Genomic DNA, 23,807 nt, shown 5'->3' on the forward strand with positions numbered 1-23,807 from the left:
ACACGCCTCACTCATCCACACACTACATTCACTACTGATGCCGCTATGCTCCACAACTCATGCTTTTTGTAGATAGTTATGTTGTTTAAGTTACAATAAAACATTTTCATTGGCACTTAAATCCTGACTTGTCTCCCCTCTTTGTTACATACAGTTGTGCTCATAAGTTTACATACCCTGGCAGAATTTGTGATTTTTTTGGCCATTTTTCAGAGAATATGAATGATAATACAAAAAAGTTTCTTTTGCTCATGGTTAGTGGTTGGGTGAAGCCATTTATTATCAAACAATTGTGTTTGCTCTTTTTAAATCATAATGACAACAGAAGCTACCCAAATGACCCTGATAAAAAGTTTACATAACCTAGTTTTTAAAACCGTGTATTGCCCCCTTTACAATCAATGACAGCTTGAAGTCTTTTGTGGTAGTTGTGGATGAGGCACTTTAGTTTCTCAGATGGTAAAGCTGCCCATTCTTCTTGGCAAAAAGCCTCTAGTTCCTGTAAATTCTTGGGCTGTCTTGCATGAACTGCACGTTTGAGATCTCCCCAAATTGGCTCAATGATACTGAAGTCAGGAGACTGAGATGGCCACTCCAGAACCTTCACTTTTGTGATTGGTCAACTACATGATGTGTGGTGGCGTCTGTGTGTCCGCACTGTGCAGGAGGGGGAGGGGAGGGGTGGGGGTTAGGGGGAGAGAGAGAGCGACAGAGAGAGAGAGAGAGAGAGAGAGAGAGAGAGAGAGAGAGAGAGAGATGGTAACATCTGGAGAGCACATTTTGAAAATCTGTACAAAGACATACCAATAAATCACATCAATTCAGATCAATGTATTATACAAGAAAAACTCCAAACATTAGAAGAAACAATTAAAGACAACCAAAACCCCTTGATTTCCCAATTACTTGGGAAGAATTGACCACACAGACAAAATCTCTCCAGCCGAGGAAAGCTTGTGGTCCAGACAGCATTAAAAACAAAATGCTCAAATGCAGCACCCCAGAGATGCAGGGTGCAGTGTTAAAGTTGTTTAATATTGTATTATAGTCTGGATGCTTTTCTGACATCTGGTGCAAAGGGCTCATTTCCCCCATTCATAAGAGTGGGGACAAATCAGACCCTAATAACTACCATGGCATCTGTGTCAGCAGCTGTCTAGGTAAATTATTCTGTAGTATTCTAAATAAAAGAATACTAGATTTCCTTGAGGAACACTCCATCTTGAGTAAAAGTCAAATTGGCTTCCTCCCAAAACACAGCACCACTGACCATGTATATACCCTTCACACTTTAATTAACAAACATGTACACCAAACAAAAAATGGTAAGATATTCACTTGTTTCATTGATTTCAAGAAAGCTTTCGACTCTATTTGGCATGACGGGCTCTATTACAGGCTTCTACACTGTGGTACAGGGGGCAAAATGTATGATCTGGTTAAATCAATGTATTTGGAAAATATGTGTGCTGTTAAAATTGAAGACAAACAAACTGAATTCGGCCTCTCCCTCCTAGATAGAGAGGTGAAGTCTCTGTTTTATGCTGATGACCTTGTTCTACTGTCTCCTACTGAACAAGGACTACAGCAGCAGCTGGACATAGTAGAAAAGTACTGTCAGAGCTGGGCCCTGGCAGTAAACATGAAGAAAACTAATGTCTTTCAAAAACACCCCGGATGTCAGGAGAACAAACACCAATTTACCATAAATAATCATATCATTGAACATTGCTTGAGTTATACCTACCTTGGTATAACCATTACAGCATCAGGGAGTTTCAACATGGCAGTGAATGCACTAAAAGAAAAAGCTCGAAGAGCCCTACATGCAATTAAGAGAAAATTTTATAATTTCCAAATTCCAGTCAAAATCTAGCTTAAAATATTTGATAGTGTCATCCAGCCCATTGCGCTGTACGGTAGTGAAGTATGAGGTCCACTCAGTCATCAGAGCTATACCCGTTGGGACAAACATCCAACAGAATCTTTACATGCAGAATTCTGCAGACACATTTTACACGTACACAGAAACACACCAACAAGCAGAAGTAGGCAGATACCCACTGATAATTAACATTCAAAAGAGAACGCTCAACTTTTTTAACCACCTGAAATCCAGCCCCTGAGACACCCTCAACTCCAAAGCGCTCCAAACTCAAGAGCTGAGCCCAGAAGAGTCCCCTATGTCAGTTGGTACTGAGGCTAACTGCCCCCTCTCAGACACAGTCTGACCAGCCTCACAACAACACTGCTCTCCAAACACCAATCAGAGTAAAGCAAATTATAACACAATGTAAAGAAACCTACCTGGAACATTGGAAAGAAGAAACTAAAAGCCAAAGTAGATTAGAATGTTATCTAGCCCTAAAAAGAGATTATGAATTAGCAGAATATCTCTCTACTGTCAGAGATAGAAAGTAGAGACAGATCCTAACCAAGTACAGGCTCAGTGACCACAAACTGACAATCCAAACAGGAAGACAAAAAATTATGGCAACCAAAAGAAAACAGAACATGTGGTCACATGTGCTCGACAGGTGAGGTTGAGACAGATGCACTATCTCCTACAATGTTAAACATTCAACGAAACGAGGAACAGGAACACATTTCAAAGAGCTGAATGACCTCTCAAAATTAAAAATACTCCTGGGAGAAGAATGACCAACACACACACACACAGACACACACACACACACACACACAGACACACATCGAGCAGGCTCTACAAATAACCTGCACAGGCACATTAGAACTGTACATTCATCAGTGCAGTTGTTAGAAAAAAATGACAAACAAGTGAACCTGCAACTAATGAAAGTGCCAGTTTGTCTACTGCAACGATTGCTGCTGCTGCAGTGCCTACAGTACACCACCACAACCACCTAGACCTACAACCCAGAGCTCTATGACAGTTTGTGCAAAAGGCTATGTACTTAGAAAGTATTTTTTGTAGCACTCTGTTCCATGTTGAGTATAATAAGCCATATAAATAATAAACATTTGATATAATGTATGTTTTGTACATTAGTAATTCAATGTATACATAATTTTACATTATTTTTGGTAATAAATTAATTTAAGCAACAAAAAAATCTGAGGAGCCACTTGGGAGCGGAAAGAGCCGGCTCTTTTTAGTGAGCCGAAATTACACAACAGTGTTGATTACTCCCACCAACTTATTTGAGAGGATTTGCTTAGAAAATAGACAACTGGGCATAAAGACTGACAATGCTCCAGCCCTGCAGTGACATACGTTCTTCAGTCTACACAATGTATGCCTCAACTTGAAAAGTAAAACACTTATTAAACCGTTATAAGTTATTAAGAGTAACTTTAATTTCACAATTAATTTCCACACAGTTACAGAATTCCACCAATACATGTAAGGACAATTTCCATTCTTTGGGGAACCATTTTCCATTGCAATAAAGCCTGATTTGTAGCTGTTTTGATCCTTTAATGACAACATCCTGTTGGTGGTGCAGTGGACTGTGGAAATTTGTATTTGAGTGACATCAATTTAGGAAACACGAAGCTGGCATGCCAACAGTCCACACGGAAATTTCTGATGTTGGGATCCCTGACATAACATTTCAAGACTTGGTGGTCGAAATAAAACCATTATCTAAAGATGATCATCATGTAGAGAGGAGAGGCAAACAGAACTACAGCTTCTAAAAGTCCTGAATCTGCAGCTTATCAGATGGTCCTTGAGCCGCTGAAAGTCTATGGCGCTTTTGTGTGCATGGTGCACCCCATCTTCTCCTCGCTGGAAGCGCTGACTGACTGCTGCTCTGCCAACATGTCCGTTAGCTTCAACTCAAGCACTGGATCCCTGGATTCTGCTGAAACCTGCAGGATGAAAACGGTGCTGTGATCAAGTTTTCATAACTGCCATCTGGGGCTATATATTTTGTCACAGCTGGGGACAAATGTATAAATGATGTGTGCGCCCAAAAATCATTTGATGCCTTATCCCACATATAAACTGGTATAAAAGAAGACTGTAGGGTGAGAAGGCAATTTCCTCACGCATACTTCAGACAATGCATACCCAAGGTTTTCTAGAGATAGCTGCAGATGAAATGATGAGGTGGACATAAAATATAAGGGGAGACATAACCTTATATTAAATTATCGTTAAGGCTGTTAGCCATGCAACTGGGGGGGTGGGGGGTGGGGGGGGCTTATAACCACCTGGCTTATAAAGGCTCAGGTGACACCAATTCCTCGACGATGTGGGTGGGGCCATACCAGGGAGAACCTGAACAGAGGAGCACAGACAGGAAAAGGACAACAGAGACTGGCCCAAGGCCTAGGGCCGTTGCTCTTCTGCATACTGGACAGGAAAGTCAAAGGGTTGTGATCAGTGTAAACTGTAACTGGCAATGATGGTCCAACATACACTTCAAAAAACTTAAGTGCCCAAATCAACACCAATGTCTCCTTCTCAACAACTGAATAATTTAACTGGTGACGATTAAACATGAGAAGAAGCAGACAGGATCAATTCCCCCTTCCCCTTCTTGTAGAGGGACAGCCCCAGCACCAATTTCACTTACATCCACCTGTATCTTAAAAGGTTTTTCAAAATCAGGAGCTGCAAGAACAGGAGCAGAACAGATCAGTTTTCTTACACAAGTGAAAGCAGCTTGACAGTGGGAAGACCAGAGCCACAGTGGAAAAATTGTGGCAAAAACTGCGGTAATACCCTACGAGCCCCAGGAACCGCATCAGTTCCTTTTTGGATGTTGGCACAGGATATCTATCAATGGCCTCCACCTTCGCCTGCACTGGACGAACTTCACCCTGGCCTACAACCTTACCCTGATACGTCACTGTCGCTTTGGCAAAGTCACACTTTGCTAGGTTGACAGTCAAATTTCCTTCTGCCAGCCGGTCAAACACTGCCTGCAAACGTTAAACATGAACATCCCACGTGTCACTGAACACCACAACATCATCCAAATAAGCTGCACACCCCATTAGACCCACTAACTAGGCTTTACATGATCAGGATTTTTGGGGCCGATCACCGATTAGTGAGTTTAAATAAACTGATCATCGATCCGATCACGTGAGGGAGCAATATGTGTATTTAAATAACTTGTTAATTTACTGTATATACTTACAGTCAGGTCCATAAATATTGGGACATCGACACAATTCTCGTCTTTTTGGCTCTATACACCACTACAATGGATTTGAAATGTAACGAATAAGATGTGCTTTAACTGCAGACTTTCAGCTTTAATTTGAGGGTATTTACATCCAAATCAGGTGAACGGTGTAGGAATTGCAACAGTTTCTATATGTGCCTCCCACTTTTTAGGGGACCAAAAGTAATGGGACAATTGACTCAAAAGCTATGTCATGGACAGGTGTGGGCTATTCCCTCGTTATGTCATCATCAATTAAGCAAGTAAAAGGTCTGGAGTTGATTCCAGGTGTGACATTTGCATTTGGAATCTGTTGCTGTTACCTCTTAATATGAGATCCAAGGAGCTGTCACTGTCAGTGAAGCAAGCCATCATTAGACTGAAAAATCAAACCAAACCCATCAGAGAAATAGCAAAAACATTAGGTGTGGCCAAATCAACTGTTTGGAACATTCTTAAAAACAAAGAATGCACCAGTGAGCTCAGCAACACCAAAAGACCTGGACGACCATGGAAAACAACTGTGGTGGACGACAGAAGAATGCTTTCCCTGGTGAAGAAAAACCCCTTCACAACAGTTGGCCAGATCAACAACCCTCTCCAGGAGGTAGGTGTATGTGTTTCAAAGTCAACAATCTAAAGAAGACTTCACCACAGTGAATACAGAGGGTTCACCACAAGATGTAGACCATTGGTGAGCCTCAAAAACAGGAAGACCAGATTAGAATTTGCCAAACAACACCTAAAAAAGCCTTTACAGTTCTGGAAGAACATCCTATGGACAGATGAGACCAAGATCAACTTGTACCACATTGATGGGAAGAGATGAGTGTGGAGAAGGAAAGGAACTGCTCATGATCCAAAACATACCACCTCATCAGTGAAGCATGGTGGTGATAGTGTCATGGCGTGGGCATGTATGGCTGCCAATGGAACTGGTTCCCTTGTATTTATTAATGATGTAACCGCTGACAAAAGCAGCAGGATGAATTCTGAAGTGTTTCGAGCAATATTATCTGCTCATATTCAGCCAAATGCTTCAGAACTCATTGGACGGAGCTGCACAGCGCAGATGGACAATGACCCAAAGCATACTGCAAAAGCAACCAAAGGGTTTTTTTTAAGGCAAATAAGTGGAATGTTATGCAATGGCCAAGTCAATCACCTGACATGAATCTGATTGAGCATGCATTTCACTTGCTGAGGACCAAACTGAAGGGAAAATGCCCCAAGAACAAGCAGGAACTGAAGACCGTTGCAGTAGAGGCCTGGCAGAGCATCACCAGGGATGAAACCCAGCGTCTGGTGATGTCTATGCCTTCCAGACTTCAGGCTGTAATTGACTGTTAAGGATTTGCAACCAAGTAATAAACATTGAAAGTTTGATTTATGATTGTTTAGTTTGTCCCATTACTTTTGGTCCGTTAAAAAGTGGGAATCATATATAGAAACTGTTGTAATTCCTGCACCGTTCACCTGATTTGGATGTAAATACCCTCAAATTAAAGCTGAAAGTCTGCCGTTAAAGCACATCTTGTTTGTTTCATTTCAAATCAATTGTAGTGGTGTATAGAGCCAAAAAGAAGAGAATTGTGTCGATGTCCCAATATTTATGGACCTGACTGTATGTACTGTTTACTGAGTATCAACAAAAGTATTCTCAAGCATTTTTGCCAATGTTTAACAATCTTTGCCATGCCCCAAACTGACAGAGATGCAAGGGTAAAACAATCAATGACAATCAATGACCTCTAGAGGGAATGGCCAGTCAAGGACTGGCCAGACATAAGTTCAAAGTTCAGTCAGGTCAAACCAAAATAACTTGAGACAGAAATAATGGGCGCAACAACTTACTGGGTGGATCAAAGTATGCCAGCAAACGTTGAAATGCAGGGTTCTCCACAATATTAAATGGCAGGTCGGCCAGCACGATAAACTCCATAAGTTTCCTTGTGCCACCCCTTGCCTTCTCACTGTCACAGCTATATGGACAGGTACTGTCTAAAGTAGTTTGCTTTAGCATCTGTTTCGGTGTTTGTTTTTCTTTTTCCATGCTCTGTTTCTTGAACTTGGCATGCTCCTCCTTGTGTTCCTTATCCAAGTACCTGATTAAATTTTTCGTGTTGGGGCATTTTGCAGATGCTCCCCCACGAGGTACTCTAGTGTTGCACGGATTGCGGGTGGCTTGGGTTGTATCTGTCTCGTTCGCTTTGGGGGGTCCCGCACCACCGGCGTGTTTGTTTGAATCCGACAGCCAATGACTCAAGATTCAAAAAACTTTATTGTCTGTCACATCGTGACAGGGCTCAAAACTGGCTGTCGGGTTCAGGCAGGCGTGTCGGTGGTGTAGCTTCTTCGGAGTGGGTGGGACACAGGCCGTCTGCAATCTATGCAACGGGAGCATCTGCGGGGAGTTTCAGCACAACAATGATGTCATTGATCGGATCGGCGAATTAAGACATTACAGCCGGTCTCACAAATTGCATAAAATGCAAAATATCGGCCGATCAGATATAGCCGATCAGATCGGCGGGAAGCCTACCACTAACACCCTGTTCATAAGGCGCTGAAATGTTGCTGGAGCATTTCTCTTGGCATTAGTGGCATCTGCCAATACCCTTTTTAAAAGGTCTAGCTTTGTCACTAATTTTGCACTCACAACCTGATCAATGCAATCCTCCATACGAGGCAATGGATAACAGTCCAGTTTGGTGAAAGCATTAACCTTCCTAAAATCTGTGCAAAATCTATCTGACCCATCAGCCTTATCTGCCAACAGACGTGAAGAGGCCCAGCTAGAGCATGCTGGCTCTGCTATTCCCTGTTCTAACATATACTCAACCTCCTTTTCCATCTGCTTGCGCTTCCCTATTGGCAGCCAGTAGGAACGCTGTCTCACTGGTTGAGCATCCCCCACATCTATGTCATGCTCAATCAGGTTGGTGCTTGAAGGTGTATCTGAGAAGAGGGACAAATGACAATTGAGCAACTTCACTAGCTCCGCCTGCTGAGTGTCTGGCAGATATCCCAACTGACTGCCTAGATGGTTCAGGTACTCAGAATTGTTGAGTCTCCCTGTAAGAATAGGCTCAGATGGAACATCAAAATCCTCTGAAGGCCTGACTCCAACTGTGGCTATTGACCTTACAGACCCCACTGAGAGACTGTCTGTGGAAAGCGAGTCATCTTTTACCCCTGAAGTAGAGTGAACAGAATGATAGGGCTTCAATAAGTTTACATGACACCACTGCACTTTCTTACTTCTCTCTGGTGTGTATACTAAATAGTCCCTGTTTGACATATGGCTTTTTACTGTGTAAGGCCCACTCAACTTTGCCTGGAATGGTGAACCTATCATGGGCAACAAAGCCAAAACTTGATCCCCTGACTCAAATAGACGGGTTTCAGCTTTGCGATCGAAATACTCCTTCATTTTTTTATGTGTACCACTAAGGTTTCTGTGAGCAGTGGAACAGGCAATATGAAGTCGGCGGCGAAAACCATCAGGCGGCTCAGCATTCTTCAACTCGTCACCCAACACAGCTAGTGGACCCCAAACTGTCTGGATAAACACCAGTTCATTACAACTGAAACCTGTGCTCTCTTGTGACACCTCCCGTATTGCAAGCATCAACCATGGCAGGCCCTCCTCCCAATCCTGAGATAGTTCTGTACAATAAGAACGCAACATAGACTTCATTGTCTGATGAAAACACTCCAGGGCTCCCTGAGACTCTGGATGGTATGCACTGGACACCTGATGTTTAACCTTTAGCTGTTTCGCCAGTTGGGAAAAAGTGCGAGACATAAAATTACTCCCCTGGTCAGTCTGCACCACCTTTGGGATGCCAAAGGTAGTCAAAAAGGAAGTCAATGCTTTCAGTACCGGCTTCGTTTTAATGGAGTGCAAGGGAAAAGTGATCACTTCTACACATTACTGTCAACAAGTACTTACTCCCAGCCTTAATTTTTGGAAGTGGACCCACACAATCAAGCAGCAGATATTCAAACGGCTTCTCCACCACTGGAATTGGATACAATGGAGCTGGCTTAATCTGTTGGTTGGGCTTTCCAGTTAACCAACAGGTGTTGCAAGTTTTACAAAACATCGCTACATCCCTTTTCAGACAAGGCCAGAAGCAATGGCGGAGCACTCTGTCATAAGTTGTTTTCACCCCAAGATGACCTGCAACTCCATCATGTGATGTGCTCAACACAAGGTGTCTAAATTTTGAGGGCACCACAACCTGAACAACCCTGTCTACCTGCACACCGTTCACTACATGAGCCCACTTACTTAACAGCAATCCTTCATTAATAAAGTAGCCACTCGGAACACACTTGAGCTCCCTTTCTGGACAAACCAACTCAAACAAGGGTTTCACCATGGGATCTGCAACTTGCTCCTGAATACACTCTTCTGAGAGAGACATGTGATTACATATCTCTCTCACTTTGTTGTCACTTATGGTTCTGCCTGTCTTGCCTGTCTCTATTTGTTGTCTATTTATTGTTTTTTGTTAATTGTTTACTGTATGGCACACGCACCTTCGAGACCAAAACAAATTCCTTGTATGTGAAAACCTACTTGGCAATAAAACTCTTTCTGATTCTGATTCTCTAGACAGAGACAGCAATGGGACCACAAACAATTTAACCAGCTCCTTGCCCTCAGAAATGTCTGCCTGACGAAGCTGGATCTGTTCAGACACCTCATACTGCTCCGACTTCGCTTTACTCCTTGCCCGTGTCATAGCACAGGAAGAAAAAAACTTCAGGATGTTGTTTAGCACACTCATCTGGTTCCTCAGATTCCTGTAAGGGTGAACCCATAATACAATAGGCGTGGACCATCTTTCCACACCCTCGCCCCAGCCAAGTCATTCCCCAGGATAACGTCTACCCCTTGAACTGGCAGCTGGGGACGAACACCCATTTTAACCTCTCCACATACCAGATCAGAAAACAGCTGAAAATGATGCAAGGGAACCCACAGAGGAACCAACCCAATGCCAAGTACAGTTGATTTTCCACCAGTAGCCGTATTGGTCGAAAAAGGCAAAATGCTCTCCACAATGAGGCTTTCCGTAGTCCCGGTGTCTTGCAAAATCTTAACCGGTATCTTGTTCTTTCCATCCAAAGACACAAAACCATCGGAGACAAAAGGTACATACATCTCATCAATACCTTTTTGGGCTGTCTTCAACAGAATATCAGACTGGGACATATCACTACATCGTGCAGAGGACACTAGGCCAGCCGACTTCATGTATACACTGGAATCAGTGGGTTTTTGGCCAGCCCTAGAGATTGGACATTACCCTTTCCAATGTCCATTGTTTTTACATGAATGACATATCCTGGTGGGATCATACCTTCCATTCATCCCTGGAACGTGCCTCACTGCAAGATGAGTGGGTTCCTGGGCAACCCCTAGAGACTTCCTAGGCCTAAACCCAAAATTCTCCCTCTGCTGACCAAACACTGAGCCACTTGCATGTGTCCGAACATATTCATCTGCGAGAACTGCAGCAGCAGACGCTGTCTTCACCTTTCTCTCACTGATGTAAGTAGCCAGGTGGGCAGGCAATGAACCCTTAAACTGTTCTAACACAATTAAATCACACAAGTCGTCATAATTGTCTACCTCCGAAGCAGAGCACCAACAAGTGAAATGAGTCAAAATATCTTGTACATATTCAACATGGGTTTGCTTCTCCCCTTTCTTCCAATTCCTAAATCTCTGCCTATATGCCTCAGGAGCTAGTTCATATGCTTTTAGAACGGTACCTTTAACTGTAGCATAATCACCACTTTCAGCAGAACTAAGGGCAGAAAAAACTCTCTGGGCCTTGCCTGTGAAAACACACTGCAACAGCAAAGTTAGACTTTCTGGCCATCCTCTGACCTCTGCCACATGTTCAAACAATGCAAAAAATGTGTCCGGGTCTTTTTCATCAAATCTAGGCATTAGACACAAACTCTTTTATCAGCTCAAGTTTCAATTCCTCTATTTTTAGTCTCTCCCTTTCCATTGCTACCTCTCCCCTCAGTCTCTCACGCTCCAACTCAAACTGTAATCTCTCCTTCTCCATTTTTGCCTTTTCTTGCTCTAGTTGCATATACTGTTCAAATGATAAAGTCCCATCAAAAAGTTCAGAACCTCTTTGAGACCCTGGAGTCTGAACTACCTCCAAAAGCTTGGCAGAGATGGCTAGCCCCTCCACAATAGCCCTTAGCTCAGCCTTCTTTGGCAACCGAATATGTTGCCAAATCAACCAAATCTGCCTTTGCAAACTGAGTCAAAGTGTTACGAGATGGTCTTTTTAGAAACTCTGAGACCAAAGTGTTACTATGCTCCATCTCCATGTTCAATACTGTCGCATTGATAAACATCCAGAGTTAAATACATCCAAAGGAACAATATAAGGTAGTCTGAGTCACCCAATACACAACCACAGGGAGATTGAGTGATCATAGAGCGCCCCCTCCTAACTGCCTAGCCCAAACTGACTAACATCACCCTAGTTTTCATGTGAGTACTGGTGGTGGGAATTTATGCACCTACAACCGTCTGCATTGGGGGAGACCAACTGCCCCAGCCAATACTTCGGGGTGCTCCCGAGCAAAATGCTACTAACTGCACGGACAACACACAAAAATAACAAACAGCCCTGAAAACAAAAACTCAGCAACCTCTCCTTGTGAGATGACTGCTGCTACAGCCTACCTCAGGGAAACAATAAATGCTCCAGCCAGACAGCACATATGGCACAGCTATCCAGCTACAATCATCCCCACAGCCATATACTGCATAACCCACACTCACCGTTCTCCTTGGATACCCAGCTTACATGCATCTTAACAGCATACACTGTCTCAACCCCTACATGCTCAACTTACCACCAACGAACGGTCACTGTGGGCCTCCCAACACCATTACACCACTCAAACTCACTCAAAAAATTGACATGTTTCTGGTTCAAAATTGGACGAGCCCCCACTTGTTATGCCCGGCTCAGTGTGGCGCACAACAAAGAAGGGAGGTCCACACAGTAAATTCCTAAGTAACTCAAAATCATTTATTAAAAGGGAATTTAACCGAAGCAAACTAAACATAATCAAAACCTTAAACAAAACCAAATGAAGTGCCCAGGCAGGCACCATCCTTCCAGTGGGGAGAGAGAGGGAATCTTGGAATCACCTGGCTTATAAAGGCTCAGGTGACACCAATCCCTCAACGAGTTGGGTGGGGCCATACCAGGGAGAACCTGAACAGAGGAGCACAGACAGGAAAAGGACAACAGAGACTGGCTCAAGGCCTAGGGCCATCACACTGGATAATCACCTTTGCAAGACCAACATTTAGCAGGCAACATGTTTGTGATGACTTTTTATGCCGTCACGAGATGTTACAACATAACGTTAATGGAGCAGAGCAGCTGTCTGCAGTAACAAACAAGACTAGCTAACAACTGCTAACAAGCTAACAAACACGCACCGCAGCATTCAACATGTTAATGAAACTGTGGTCAAGAAAAAAAACGCTCATTGCCTTTTAGCTCAAAAACCCTGCTTCTAAAAAAGTACAATATGAGACAACATGAGTCTAGCAGTGAGAGGCTGCTCTCACTCCTGGACTCATATTGTGAATAACACAGCAGAGCACCCCCCTAAATTTTGTTGTCCACATACACACATGCATGCTTTCTCATTATTTCAATAATTACATAATGCTATTACATTTTTAAAATAAAAAGGCTGCAGGTCATTTATCTTAATTTCCAGTTGTGTCTCATATTGTATTTCAGTAGATTTAGGACCCCAATTAATGGACACAATAAACTGGATGTGAAGACTAAAAAAATGGTGCCCCCTTTTCTATTCATTAAATCAACAATCAATCTTCAATCAATTTGTTCCGAATAGAAAATCAAATCTGAATTAGATCGTACACCCAAAAATTGAAATCGAATCAAATCGTGAGATTGCCAAAGATTCACACCCTTATTTGAAATTGTGTTGCTTTAAGTACAATAATTTAGCAACAAAGGCGGATGATTTCATTAACAACATGAGTTTAGGTTTAGAGCTCCTTGACTGATGATTTAAATCATTAATAGGTGGCAGCCCTAGTCAGTATTTTACGAAGACTCTTACAGAACGAGCTCCTCTCCTTCTCAGCACAATGCGCTCTGCAAGTAAAGCCTTCCCTGTCTCCTCAAATGCAGCTGGGTCATCCAGCTCATTGCTGCACTTGATCTCTGTGTACTTGTCTACAAACCTGCAGGATCAACAAGAGAATAACAACAATTAGGGAACACTGGCATGGAAATAATATGTTTCATGTATTTTGCAACAAAATGTACAATCCAGTTTTTATTCATTTATTTTTTTTAACCAAACTTTACCAAAAGATTCTGGCATTCCAAAAACCATCTCCTCTACCAAATAATTTAGATCACACTTTAAATGTAAAGCCCCTCTTCTCTTCTGGCATTTGTTTTTATGCTTGTATATGATCTTTTCATAAAACACTGAACCAGAAGTGAAAAAACATACCTCTGACATGTAGAAGCAAAGTTTGATTTGGACAGATCAAAAGGCAGAGGACCCGTCCCATAGTGCTCATAGAACTTCCTGAAAGGCACACAGTCATAGGCGAGTTGAGTATGCAAAAACATCTTACAACATTTTTGATGACATGAAAAAAGTTGATTTCTATCCAGGCATATTTTATTTGTAAATCCAGATGAGCTGAGGGGCAGCAGTAGCTCAGTCCGTAGGGACTTGGCTTGGGGACCAAAACGTGGTCGGTTCAAGAGCTGCACAGTCAGTACAGAGTATGGACTGGTAGCTGGAGAAGTGCCAGTTCATCTTCTTGGCAATATCGAGGTGCCATTGAGCAAGGCACCAAATCCCTATCCACTTGGAGTGCTTAATAACAGCGCAGCCCCCTTGCTCTGACATCACTCCATACATTAATGCATGCATGTGCATCAATCCTGTATGCGCCAGTGTGTATTTCAGGCCTGTGTGTGTAAAAAAAAAAAAAAAAAAAAAATTAAAAGGGGTTAATAAAGGGAAATTTAACATTTCATAAACTTATAATTACTGTAATTCACTTAATAAATTGTGATGAAAGTAGTGAGTTAAGAATGATAGCAATGGTTCAACTATGACTGTTTATGTGTGATTCTTTATTATGAGAGAGATCATTTTAACTTGTAAGAAGTCACTAATATATAGCCTGTATGACTATATGGCACTGTAAACTGCATGAAATATAACAAAAACAAGCATGTGCTATATAACACAAGAAAAGACATATTGTGTGTTCAATCTTTCATCTGTATTGTGTGATTCGTCTGTAGGTATTAAATCAGTAATTACCACAGTGCTTTTCATGCTTGTTTGCTTCCAGACTGTAAAAAGCATCTGTTTTGTGTCCTTTTTAATAAATAAATTGATGATGCCATAACAAGCCATTCTTTAAAAAGGTCTACAATGTTGCTTCAGTAGGAGAAGTGGGAGTCAACCTTCCTCTAGCAATGATGATCAGGACAGAGATAGACTGTGAGAGAACTGAGGTCAGTATTCTTTCTTGATATAATTTCTCTTCAACTGGGCACTGTTCTCCAGTAGTGCTGCCACTGTGGTGACTTTAGTGCCTCTAAGGTATCAGCAGGCACTACAGTCAATCCATAAACCGTTCTAAAAGAAAATCAATGAGCTGTCATCAAACAAAACCAAAAAAGATGCCAAATTAACCAGTGTTCTAATAAATTCAGGTGCCAGGACAGGTGATTCTGGGCAAATTTATGCTCGAAAAATCCCACATTAAATAAAATGCCAGACGTACGACCTGACGTGACCTTTTTTTAGGGCCCGAGCAGTGAAACTGCGAGGACCCTATTGTAATTGTAATGATTATTATTATTATTATTATTATTATTATTATTATTATTATTATTATTTTCCTTTGTCCGTAATGATCGCATTTTTCACTGCCTGAACATACCCCAAAAGTCACCAAACTTGGAATATAGATCAGACCTGGCGAAAAATTTTATAATCTGTTGTCGTTCAGAATTTTCACCACTAGGTGGCGCTACAATCAAGGAAAGTGTGTTTTGGCTAATAACTCCCATATACTTTGTCGCACATTCAAAAACCTTATATCCACGCGTTCTGTGAATTCTGCTGAATCTCCTGATAGAGGCCACGCCCATTTGCGCTGGCGTTTTTTTTCGCTAGCTCGCGAAATGTCGCAAACCTACTTTTTCGAACTCCTCCCAGGCAATTTCACCAATTTGCACAAAACTTTGCACACAGCATCTGTGGACCCTTTGGACAAAAAGTTATTAAAAGAATTTTGATATGCCAAAGAATACTCAAGTTATTAAATAACAACTTCCTGTGGATTCGAGTCAAAACAGGAAGTGTTGCATATCTCCACATTGGTGTGTCCAAATGATGTGAATCTCAGGATACTACTTCCCCATGAGCCTCTAAGGCTCTGTGCAAAATCTTGGCCCATGACCACTAGGTGGCGCTATTTAAATTGAAGTATTTTATATCTCGACATTGGTTGGTCGGATTAACACAAAACTTGGTACACTCATTGCCAATGGCCTCCTGAGGACAGCTGACGAAGGTGTTACCGATCTCACAATAGGTGGCGCTCTGGTGGCAGTTTCATTTCATAAGTGGCACTGTGCCCACACCATAACACTTATGGATATGAAACTGATTGGGGTGGTATAGACTGGCATCTGTAACTCACACACCAAAAACCACCAGCAGGTGGCGCTATTATCAACACAAAACCGTTTTTGGCTATCAGTTAAGACATGCGCGCACAATAACGGGGCAATGGGTCCGGGTAAGGAGCACGCCCCGACAGCAGCACGCCCCGACCCGCGTGGACTGCGAGGGCCCGTTCATCGCTGCTTGCAGCTTTAATTTTAAATTACAGCTATAATGCAGCACATCTGCAAGTCAGTGTCACAATCGAAACTAAATATCAGTGGAGAGACTCAAAAATAAAACCTCTCAAACAAGACAGCAGAGGCCATGTTGCACTAAATGAATTATCACTAACAAATAACAAAGCACTTTTGATCCATGTGTTATTTTCACAATGATGGTATGGAAGCACACTTACCATTGTCACCATTGTTAGTACTTGACTTACGCTCTAATGTCATCCTCTTTGTAGAAGACCTCAGGCACAGTCTCCCGTTTCTTGGTACAGGGTCTAGTATGTGTCTTCACATGAAGTGGGACCCTCTTTGGTGGAAAAGCCTCGTATACATCATACCAGATGGGTTTTTCTGGCAGCTTTATGACACCAGAGTGCATCAGATTGCGAACCCTGTCGATGAAGCCATTACACAGCTGATGATTAAAGTGGCATTTGACAACAGTGTCATTCATTCTAAATCTGAAATTTACACACAGATAAATAAGAACAAATTTGGTCTCAGGTGTGCAAAAATTCTGAAAGTTCTGTTATTGCGCAGTCTCATTTAGGACACTAATCACTTCTTGAGACTTTAATCAAAGTTTCGTTGGGCTCCTTTATTGTACACACCAACGTAAATCTTAATTCCGTCATTTGATATTTTCTCACTTGAACCAGAAGTTGTTCTTGCCCGCCATCTTGCCGACCTTCCTAGGTCAGACCTTCCATCAGCAGCATGTGGTTGTTCTACGTTCCGTCTTCGCCAGGGCGCATTCACAAATTTCCAATAACTTTAAACTGATTCTGAATGAGCTTTCTTGCTAAGTATTAAATCTTAGACAACAAAGATCAGAGGAGGGAAGCAACGCTTCTGATAGTGTAACTTAACCACATTGAAAGTGAGGTTGTGATTCAGTCAACATTCATCAGGAATATGGTTTAGACCTGCTCAAAGTGTCACGGGATGACTTTTGTTGTTAACTGGCACTATAAAAATAAAGATTAATTGAGGAGCTGGTTGCACTGACTGGTCTTCACTAGACTGGTTGTAACTGCTAAGTTGGTCTTAGTTAAAACCAGTCATAAGGATGGACTCTAAGTCGGTTGCATCAACAGAACTTAAGCCTAGTCTTAACTACGCCTGGTCTCAGTAGCCCTTTTCACACAGAAAGTGTTTCCCCCGGTGTCCACCTGTTAATCTAAACATTCCGATAGCGTTATGTTTTTCACTCTAAATTACATAATTGCCTAATCACCATCAGTAAACAGGATGCTGTCCGACTCTCTCAGTTGTGGGGAGGGATGCTGTTTTCAGGGGGAAAGTTCACTGAAGTCTCGGTCAGGAGGGCTGACCGTCGCAGTGATATTTTTCAAGACAAGTTACTACAACAACACAATAGTGGAAGGAGACAAACACATCACCGTGTGTTTGTCTCCTTAAAGATTTTTGCTCTGAATCATGTCACACAATCACCGCCATTCAACTGCAGGAGCCGCCTGGCTCTGCTGCCGGGACAGACGCTGTTTTTTAGGCAGAAATGTGACGAAGAGTCGGTAGGACAGATGGGATGACATTATTTGATGAGTGAAGGATCTGTTTAGCTGTCAGACTGTGAACACCATCAGATCGACACACCCCTGATCTGTACCTCTGGCTTATTCATTCAAAAAGACGCAGGCTCACCTCTGCTGCGGCTCTGATACTACCTCCAGAGGCACATCAGAGCTGCAGCGATACTGTCTCTGCATCTGAAACTTTCACACAGATGGCAATGCGGAGAATTGCGGCATGATTCCCACATTAAAAGGGCAGTTTGAATGGGGCTAGTGATCTACACTCATGTAAATGCTACGTGACTATGGCTTTTGCCTAGCAACAGCGAGTGTTAGTAGGATACATTTGTTATAGGAGTGGCACAGCTCCTTTAAGGAATAAAGCAGCACGTAATGTGTGTGAATAACATATCATTTTAAGAGTAAATGTACAGTGAATATTATAGTCTGCCAGTGAATAAAAACTGCAGCTTCTCAAGACCAAACTAGGCTTAATCTCCCATGTGTTGTTTCACAGCTGCTGGAAAAGTGAAGACATACTGTTAACAATCTCCCACTGTCCTGCTAATGTGTAAATTAGGATATCTAATTTATGAATGATCAAAGAAAAAGAAAAAGGCATTTCCATGGAATCAAGAGTGTTGTACAACCACCACAAGAAAACACTGAATGCCAAGCAGTCCAATCCCAGACTCCTTTATAAAATGGAGATTTGAGAGTTGTTGAGTTAGGGTAAATTTGATGAACTGAAACATGACAAAACTCTGATTATTTATCCTCTTTGTACCATCATGACAGTTACTCTGTGACTAGATGAATGATATATCTTGTTAACAGCTGATCAGCTGCACAGTTGAACACACCTCACAGCCTCAATTTGCACTTTACGCCTTCTCCTGACCAGGCATTAGATTGTTATCGGTCTAAGCAAGAAGAAGACTAAGGCCCAGGTGCTGCAACCAGCGTAATTATCAGGTCAGACTTAGAATGCCAAGTTATGACTGACTTAAGACCAGGTGTAAGCCCCGTTAGTGCAACAAGCCCTGGAATCAACCCATCTAAAGACAAACACACACCCATAAAACTGGAGGGGGCTGAGGACACAATGGCAGGATATTACATGTGATCTTGCCTCTGGCAACCCTGTGGTTACCAGCTGTCATTTTTTTTGTCATTTTTTTGCGTGGGCGGGTGGTGACCCATGACCAGATATAATAGTTTAGAGATATGCAGTATAGTGAGGATACAGCTGTGTAATACACAAGACATAGCCTATATAGTGTACCTGCCAAACTGATGTGCATTAAAACTCACATTGGACTTGGTTCACATGAGTCAATTGTCACTGATAATTTGTAAAGCAACATTGGATTTAGAACGTTTTTGTATCGCTCTGTCTTGTCCTCTCCTCCACATTTATCTTTTTTTAATTTTTTTTTTTTTTACTTCAGTTCCTCATGGTCAGTTTTTTACGAATGCCTCATGTTTGTTGGTTTGTCAGCAGGATTACGCTAAAACTATCTAACAGGTTTTCATTAAACTTGGAGGAGGCCTCTGCCAGAAGAGTTGGTGATATTTGATGACACTTGATTGAATTAAAAGACACCGTTAGGCCTTGGCGGAGGTCTTCGCTCTACTGAGTGCCATTCTAATTGACCATGTGTTCATTTCAGCTTTGTTTTGACCATCTGGTAACATTTGTATTTAATTATCGTCACATTGTTGCGAGATTAGCAGTCGGACATCATGACGATGACGTAGATGAACGCCAGCTAGTGATCCAACCGCTGCTGCAGGGACGACCTATTTACTTCAAGTGAAATTGTTGATGAAAACCCCTCATTATGATTAAAACAGCATGGCGTATTCCAAATAACCAACAAGTAAGCCATCTGATGAAATTTTAGTATTGCCTTTGATCAGATGGCTTTCAAAAGCGTCAATGTGATATCCTTGAAGCCCAATACAGTATCGTTAACATTCAATACTGTTGTTTAGATAATACTCGCTGCCTAGCTACCAAACGCTTACAGGCGGTGTTAAACTGAGGCTCACTTACCGGGTGAATACAGTTCCAAACTTCTCTAGCCTGCTGCCAGCCATTTGGCGTTCATTAATCGACAGCAGCGGCAGAATGTGGTTGCTTCTTCTTCTTCTTCGTCTTCTTCTTCTTCTTCGAAGGCCGTTTTGGCAGGATATACGCTACGAAGCGTAATGCTGCCCTCCACCGTAATCTTCTTCTTCTTCTTTTGGTGTTTTATGGCGGTTGGCAAACAACTTTTAGGTGTGCATTACCGCCACCTTCTGAACTGGAGTGTGGATCAGAATGGAATACTAGGACTACTGGTAGAGGATCAATACAAAAAATAAAATAAAATAATAATTATAATCATCATCATCATCATAAATAAATAAATAAACAAACAAGGAACATACTACTACTACTACTACTACTACTACTACTAATAATAATAATACCTATATTCTTTTAATAAGTCCGGTCATTTCTAAAAAATAAATATTGCCTTGTACCCCACGTGCCCTGAGTTCAGTTGTAATATTTCTGTAATACTAAATTTGATTTTCTCCCTACTGAGTCTGTCTTTTAGAATCCTCCTTTGCCACTGATACTTAGGACAATTTATAATTACATGTTCAACTGTTTCTTGATAATTACACTGTTCACACATACCAGTTTCATGTTTCCCAATTATTTTCATCGTACTGTTTAGTCCAGTGTGCCCAAATCTCATTCTTGATATTATATCTTCTTCTTTTTTTACTTTTTCTACTATTTTCTCTCATCCTTCCTACCTCCCTTTGGATACTGTAGAACACTCTACCTTTATTTCCTTGATCCAACCCTCCTGCCACTTATTTTTCATTTCTACTTTGATTATGCTTTTAACTTCTGCCTTACTATAGTTAACTGTCATATTTACTTTTACTTTTTTTGTTGCGTCTTTTGCATATTTGTCCGCCATTTCATTTCCGTCTTCACCTATATGGGCTGGAATCCAAGTGAACTTCACATTTACACCTGCTTTGGCAATTCTATACACAGTTTGAGCTATTTTCACCAGAATATCTTGTCTTGTTTCTGATTGCATGTTTTTGAGACTGGTTAATGCACTGCTTGAATCTGATCCTATTAGTACTTTGTTTGGTTTATTTCTTTCCATCCACTCAAGTGCTAAAAGAATAGCTACCATTTCTCCTGTAAATACCGATAGTTTGTTACTGATTCTTTTATTTGACATAATATTTAAATCTGGGATGGTGAATGCAACTCCTACTCTGTTGTTAGTTGTCTTTGATGCATCAGTATATATTTAGTAAATGTTGAATAATGTTCCTCTATATATCTATTAACCTGATTCCCATTTATACTTTTCTCTTTCATCCTTTCTAACAGATCCCACCTGGAGCCTTATTCCTCTCCACCTACTCTTGCAGCACACAGTACTGTGTCTCTCACAAGCTCCCCCTGGCGACCAACCCAGGTACTGACACTCTCCATGGCTCAACGCCCATACCATGGTCCACTGTCTCCTACTGGCTGTCATAAAGCTACCTCCACTGCTGTATCTAACTGGAGTCCGATTCCTGTTGTTATTTCTGGTGGTACTGGTTTCATCAAATCACTTATTCCTGTTAGAATTCCTGTAAGAATCACTGAAAGGCAGTGTGCACTACCAACATCCACTCAAAGTCCACACAGAAACAACCCTATCACAGTTAAAACCACTTCTTTAATCCCTGCTTTTAAATCAGCTAATGAGAGCTTGCAGTAATACACAGAAATTATTTTAACTGTTCTCAAGTCCTGCTTGGCTGCTTCTCCACCTTTGAGAGTCTTAGCTGTATTTTAAAGAATAAATTGCTTATTTTGTGTGTTTTAATTTACCGACCCCCTAAACTAATTTCTGGAATTCAGGAATTTTCAGACCTTTTATCAGTCATCATGTTACAATATGACAGAGTTCTCATTCTTGGTGATTTTAATATCCTTGTCTGTTGCCCTTCTTCCTCCTCGTTTACCTCTGATTTTATGAAACATTTAGATTCTTTTAATTTGACCCAATATGTGAAGCAGCCCAGCCATGACAAAGGGCACACACTTGACCTTGTGCTCTCCCGTGGTTTCTGTGTGGATGAGGTGAACTTGGTTGATTTTGCCATCTCTGATCACAAGGCAGTGCTTTTCCAGGTTCCACTCCTCTCTCCTGACCCCAAACCCCCCACACTGATTCACTCCCGGCCCCTTCATTCACTCTCTGTTCCTCGCTTCTGCCAAGCTTTTATGTCCTCAAGCACGGTTCTTAATACAGGTGAACAACATGGCCTCACCGTAGATGAACTTGTCAATGGTTTTAACAGCTCTTGCACAAATATTTTAGACTCTATAGCTCCAGTCACTACTGATACAAAATGCTGCTGCTAGGTTTTTAACACGCAGTAAGAGATGTGACCACATTACACCAATCCTTGCTGCCCTTCACTGGCTACCTGTGAGTTCTAGAATTGATTTGAATTTTTTACTGCTTGTTTTTAAAGTCTTGAATGGTCAGGCTCCTGCCTATATCCGTGATCTGCTGACTCCTTATGAGCCTGATCGCCGCTTGAGATCCTCCAGCAGGGCCCTCCTAATGGTTCCAAAATCTCGACTTGTTACTTAAGGTGACCGGGCCTTTGCTGTTGCCATCAGCAATGGAACTCCCTGCCTGGAGATCTCAGGCAGGCAAACTCAGTATCCTCTTTTAAATCCCTTCTTAAGAGTGTAACTCTCGCCAAAATGCAACCTAGGCTTTTTTTGTGAATGTACCCGAGTCAAACCTTCGTGTAAAAGCATAATTACGACGAAAAAGCGACTTTTAAGATTTACCGTATTTTAGTTTTCAGGTCAAAATCATTTTCAATTGCGTGCTAGGGGCAATTGTATGGTAGCATCAAAAATCGCTATTTTTAAAACACTGAGAAGGTGTTGTGCTTATAGTCTGCATCTTCCCTTTGTCTTGTGCCAAAGTGTTTCGTCCTGGTCCGTGCACCCAAGCCCTTTACCACAGCCATAGTCAGTTTTGCCAAGAGATTTTGATACGCCACGTAAGTTGTTTTTTGTTTCCTCCTTTGAGAGTGATTTTTTTGTTTGTTAAAGTTTTCAAGTTTAGTGTCTGTTTTGTATTGTTTTGTAAACTGTTTTCTGTCCTCCCTTTTGGAGTGAATTTTTGTTTAGAAAGTATTAGATAGTTGTAGAGCCTCCTGTTTAGGTGAGCCTTTTTCTTTTGTCCCATTTATTAGTAGTTTTGGTTTTCCTCCTTCGGGAGCGTTTTGATTTGTTATCTAGCCTTTTGTTTTCCTCCTTCGGGAGCGTTTTGATTTTTAGTCTAGTTTTGGTTTTCCTCCTTTGGGAGCGATTTATGTTTTAGGGTTTTTCCTGATTCTAGTGTGTTTTTTTGTCTCTCCTTTTTGGAGATTTCCCTTACTAGGAAGTTTTCTTCCATGAGTCATCTTGCCAGGCCTTAGTCTAGTTAAGTGAGTTTTTCATAGCCCAATTGTTTGTCACTCCTCAAAGAAGGATCTGAAATCAATAAAGTGTGCTTGTACGTGATATCCTCTGCATCTGAGTCCTCATTCTAGTCCAGGCCTGACACCTTGTGCCTGCTCCATCATTTAAACATACCAAATCCTTCTCATCTATTAGTTCCTCTAAAATCTCTCCATTTAAATCTTCTTTTTCCCCCCATACTGTGCTATGTGCATTAAAATCCCCACACCAGATATTATTACCTCTCCAGTGTTCCAATATTAAACCTTGTTTTCCTTTTTCTAGCTTTTTGCACGGATTATAAAAATGTACTATTTTCATACTACCATTCTTACTCCATATTTCAATAACTATTACCTCTAAGTCTTGAATTGTATCTAACTGTCTATAATTTATACCTTCTTTAATAAATATTGCACATCCCCCTCCATTACCATTGTTTCTATCTTTACGTATAACAGTATATCCCTTAATAATGAAATCCAGAGTTGATTTGAGCCATGTTTCCTGAATGCATATGATGTCTGGTTTCCTTTCTAAATTATCAATACATCCTTTAAACTCCTGTCCATTCGCTATCAGA

General features: G+C 41.6%; 1 protein-coding gene across 1 annotated transcript; it reads right to left on the reverse strand.

Moving 5' to 3' along the window:
- Positions 1 to 3,311: 3,311 nt before the first annotated feature.
- Positions 3,312 to 19,848, reverse strand: mrps23 (mitochondrial ribosomal protein S23). Its single transcript, XM_073482820.1, has 5 exons — positions 19,739 to 19,848; positions 16,357 to 16,536; positions 13,722 to 13,799; positions 13,320 to 13,443; positions 3,312 to 3,852 (listed from the first exon to the last, which is right to left on the reverse strand). Exons 1-5 carry the CDS (start codon positions 19,780 to 19,782, stop codon positions 3,727 to 3,729), a joined length of 552 nt encoding a protein of 183 aa, XP_073338921.1. The 5' UTR covers positions 19,783 to 19,848; the 3' UTR covers positions 3,312 to 3,726.
- Between the last annotated feature and the right edge of the window lie 3,959 nt (positions 19,849 to 23,807).

This window comes from Pagrus major, chromosome 2 (assembly GCF_040436345.1).
Source record: "Pagrus major chromosome 2, Pma_NU_1.0".
Lineage (NCBI taxonomy): Eukaryota > Metazoa > Chordata > Actinopteri > Spariformes > Sparidae > Pagrus > Pagrus major.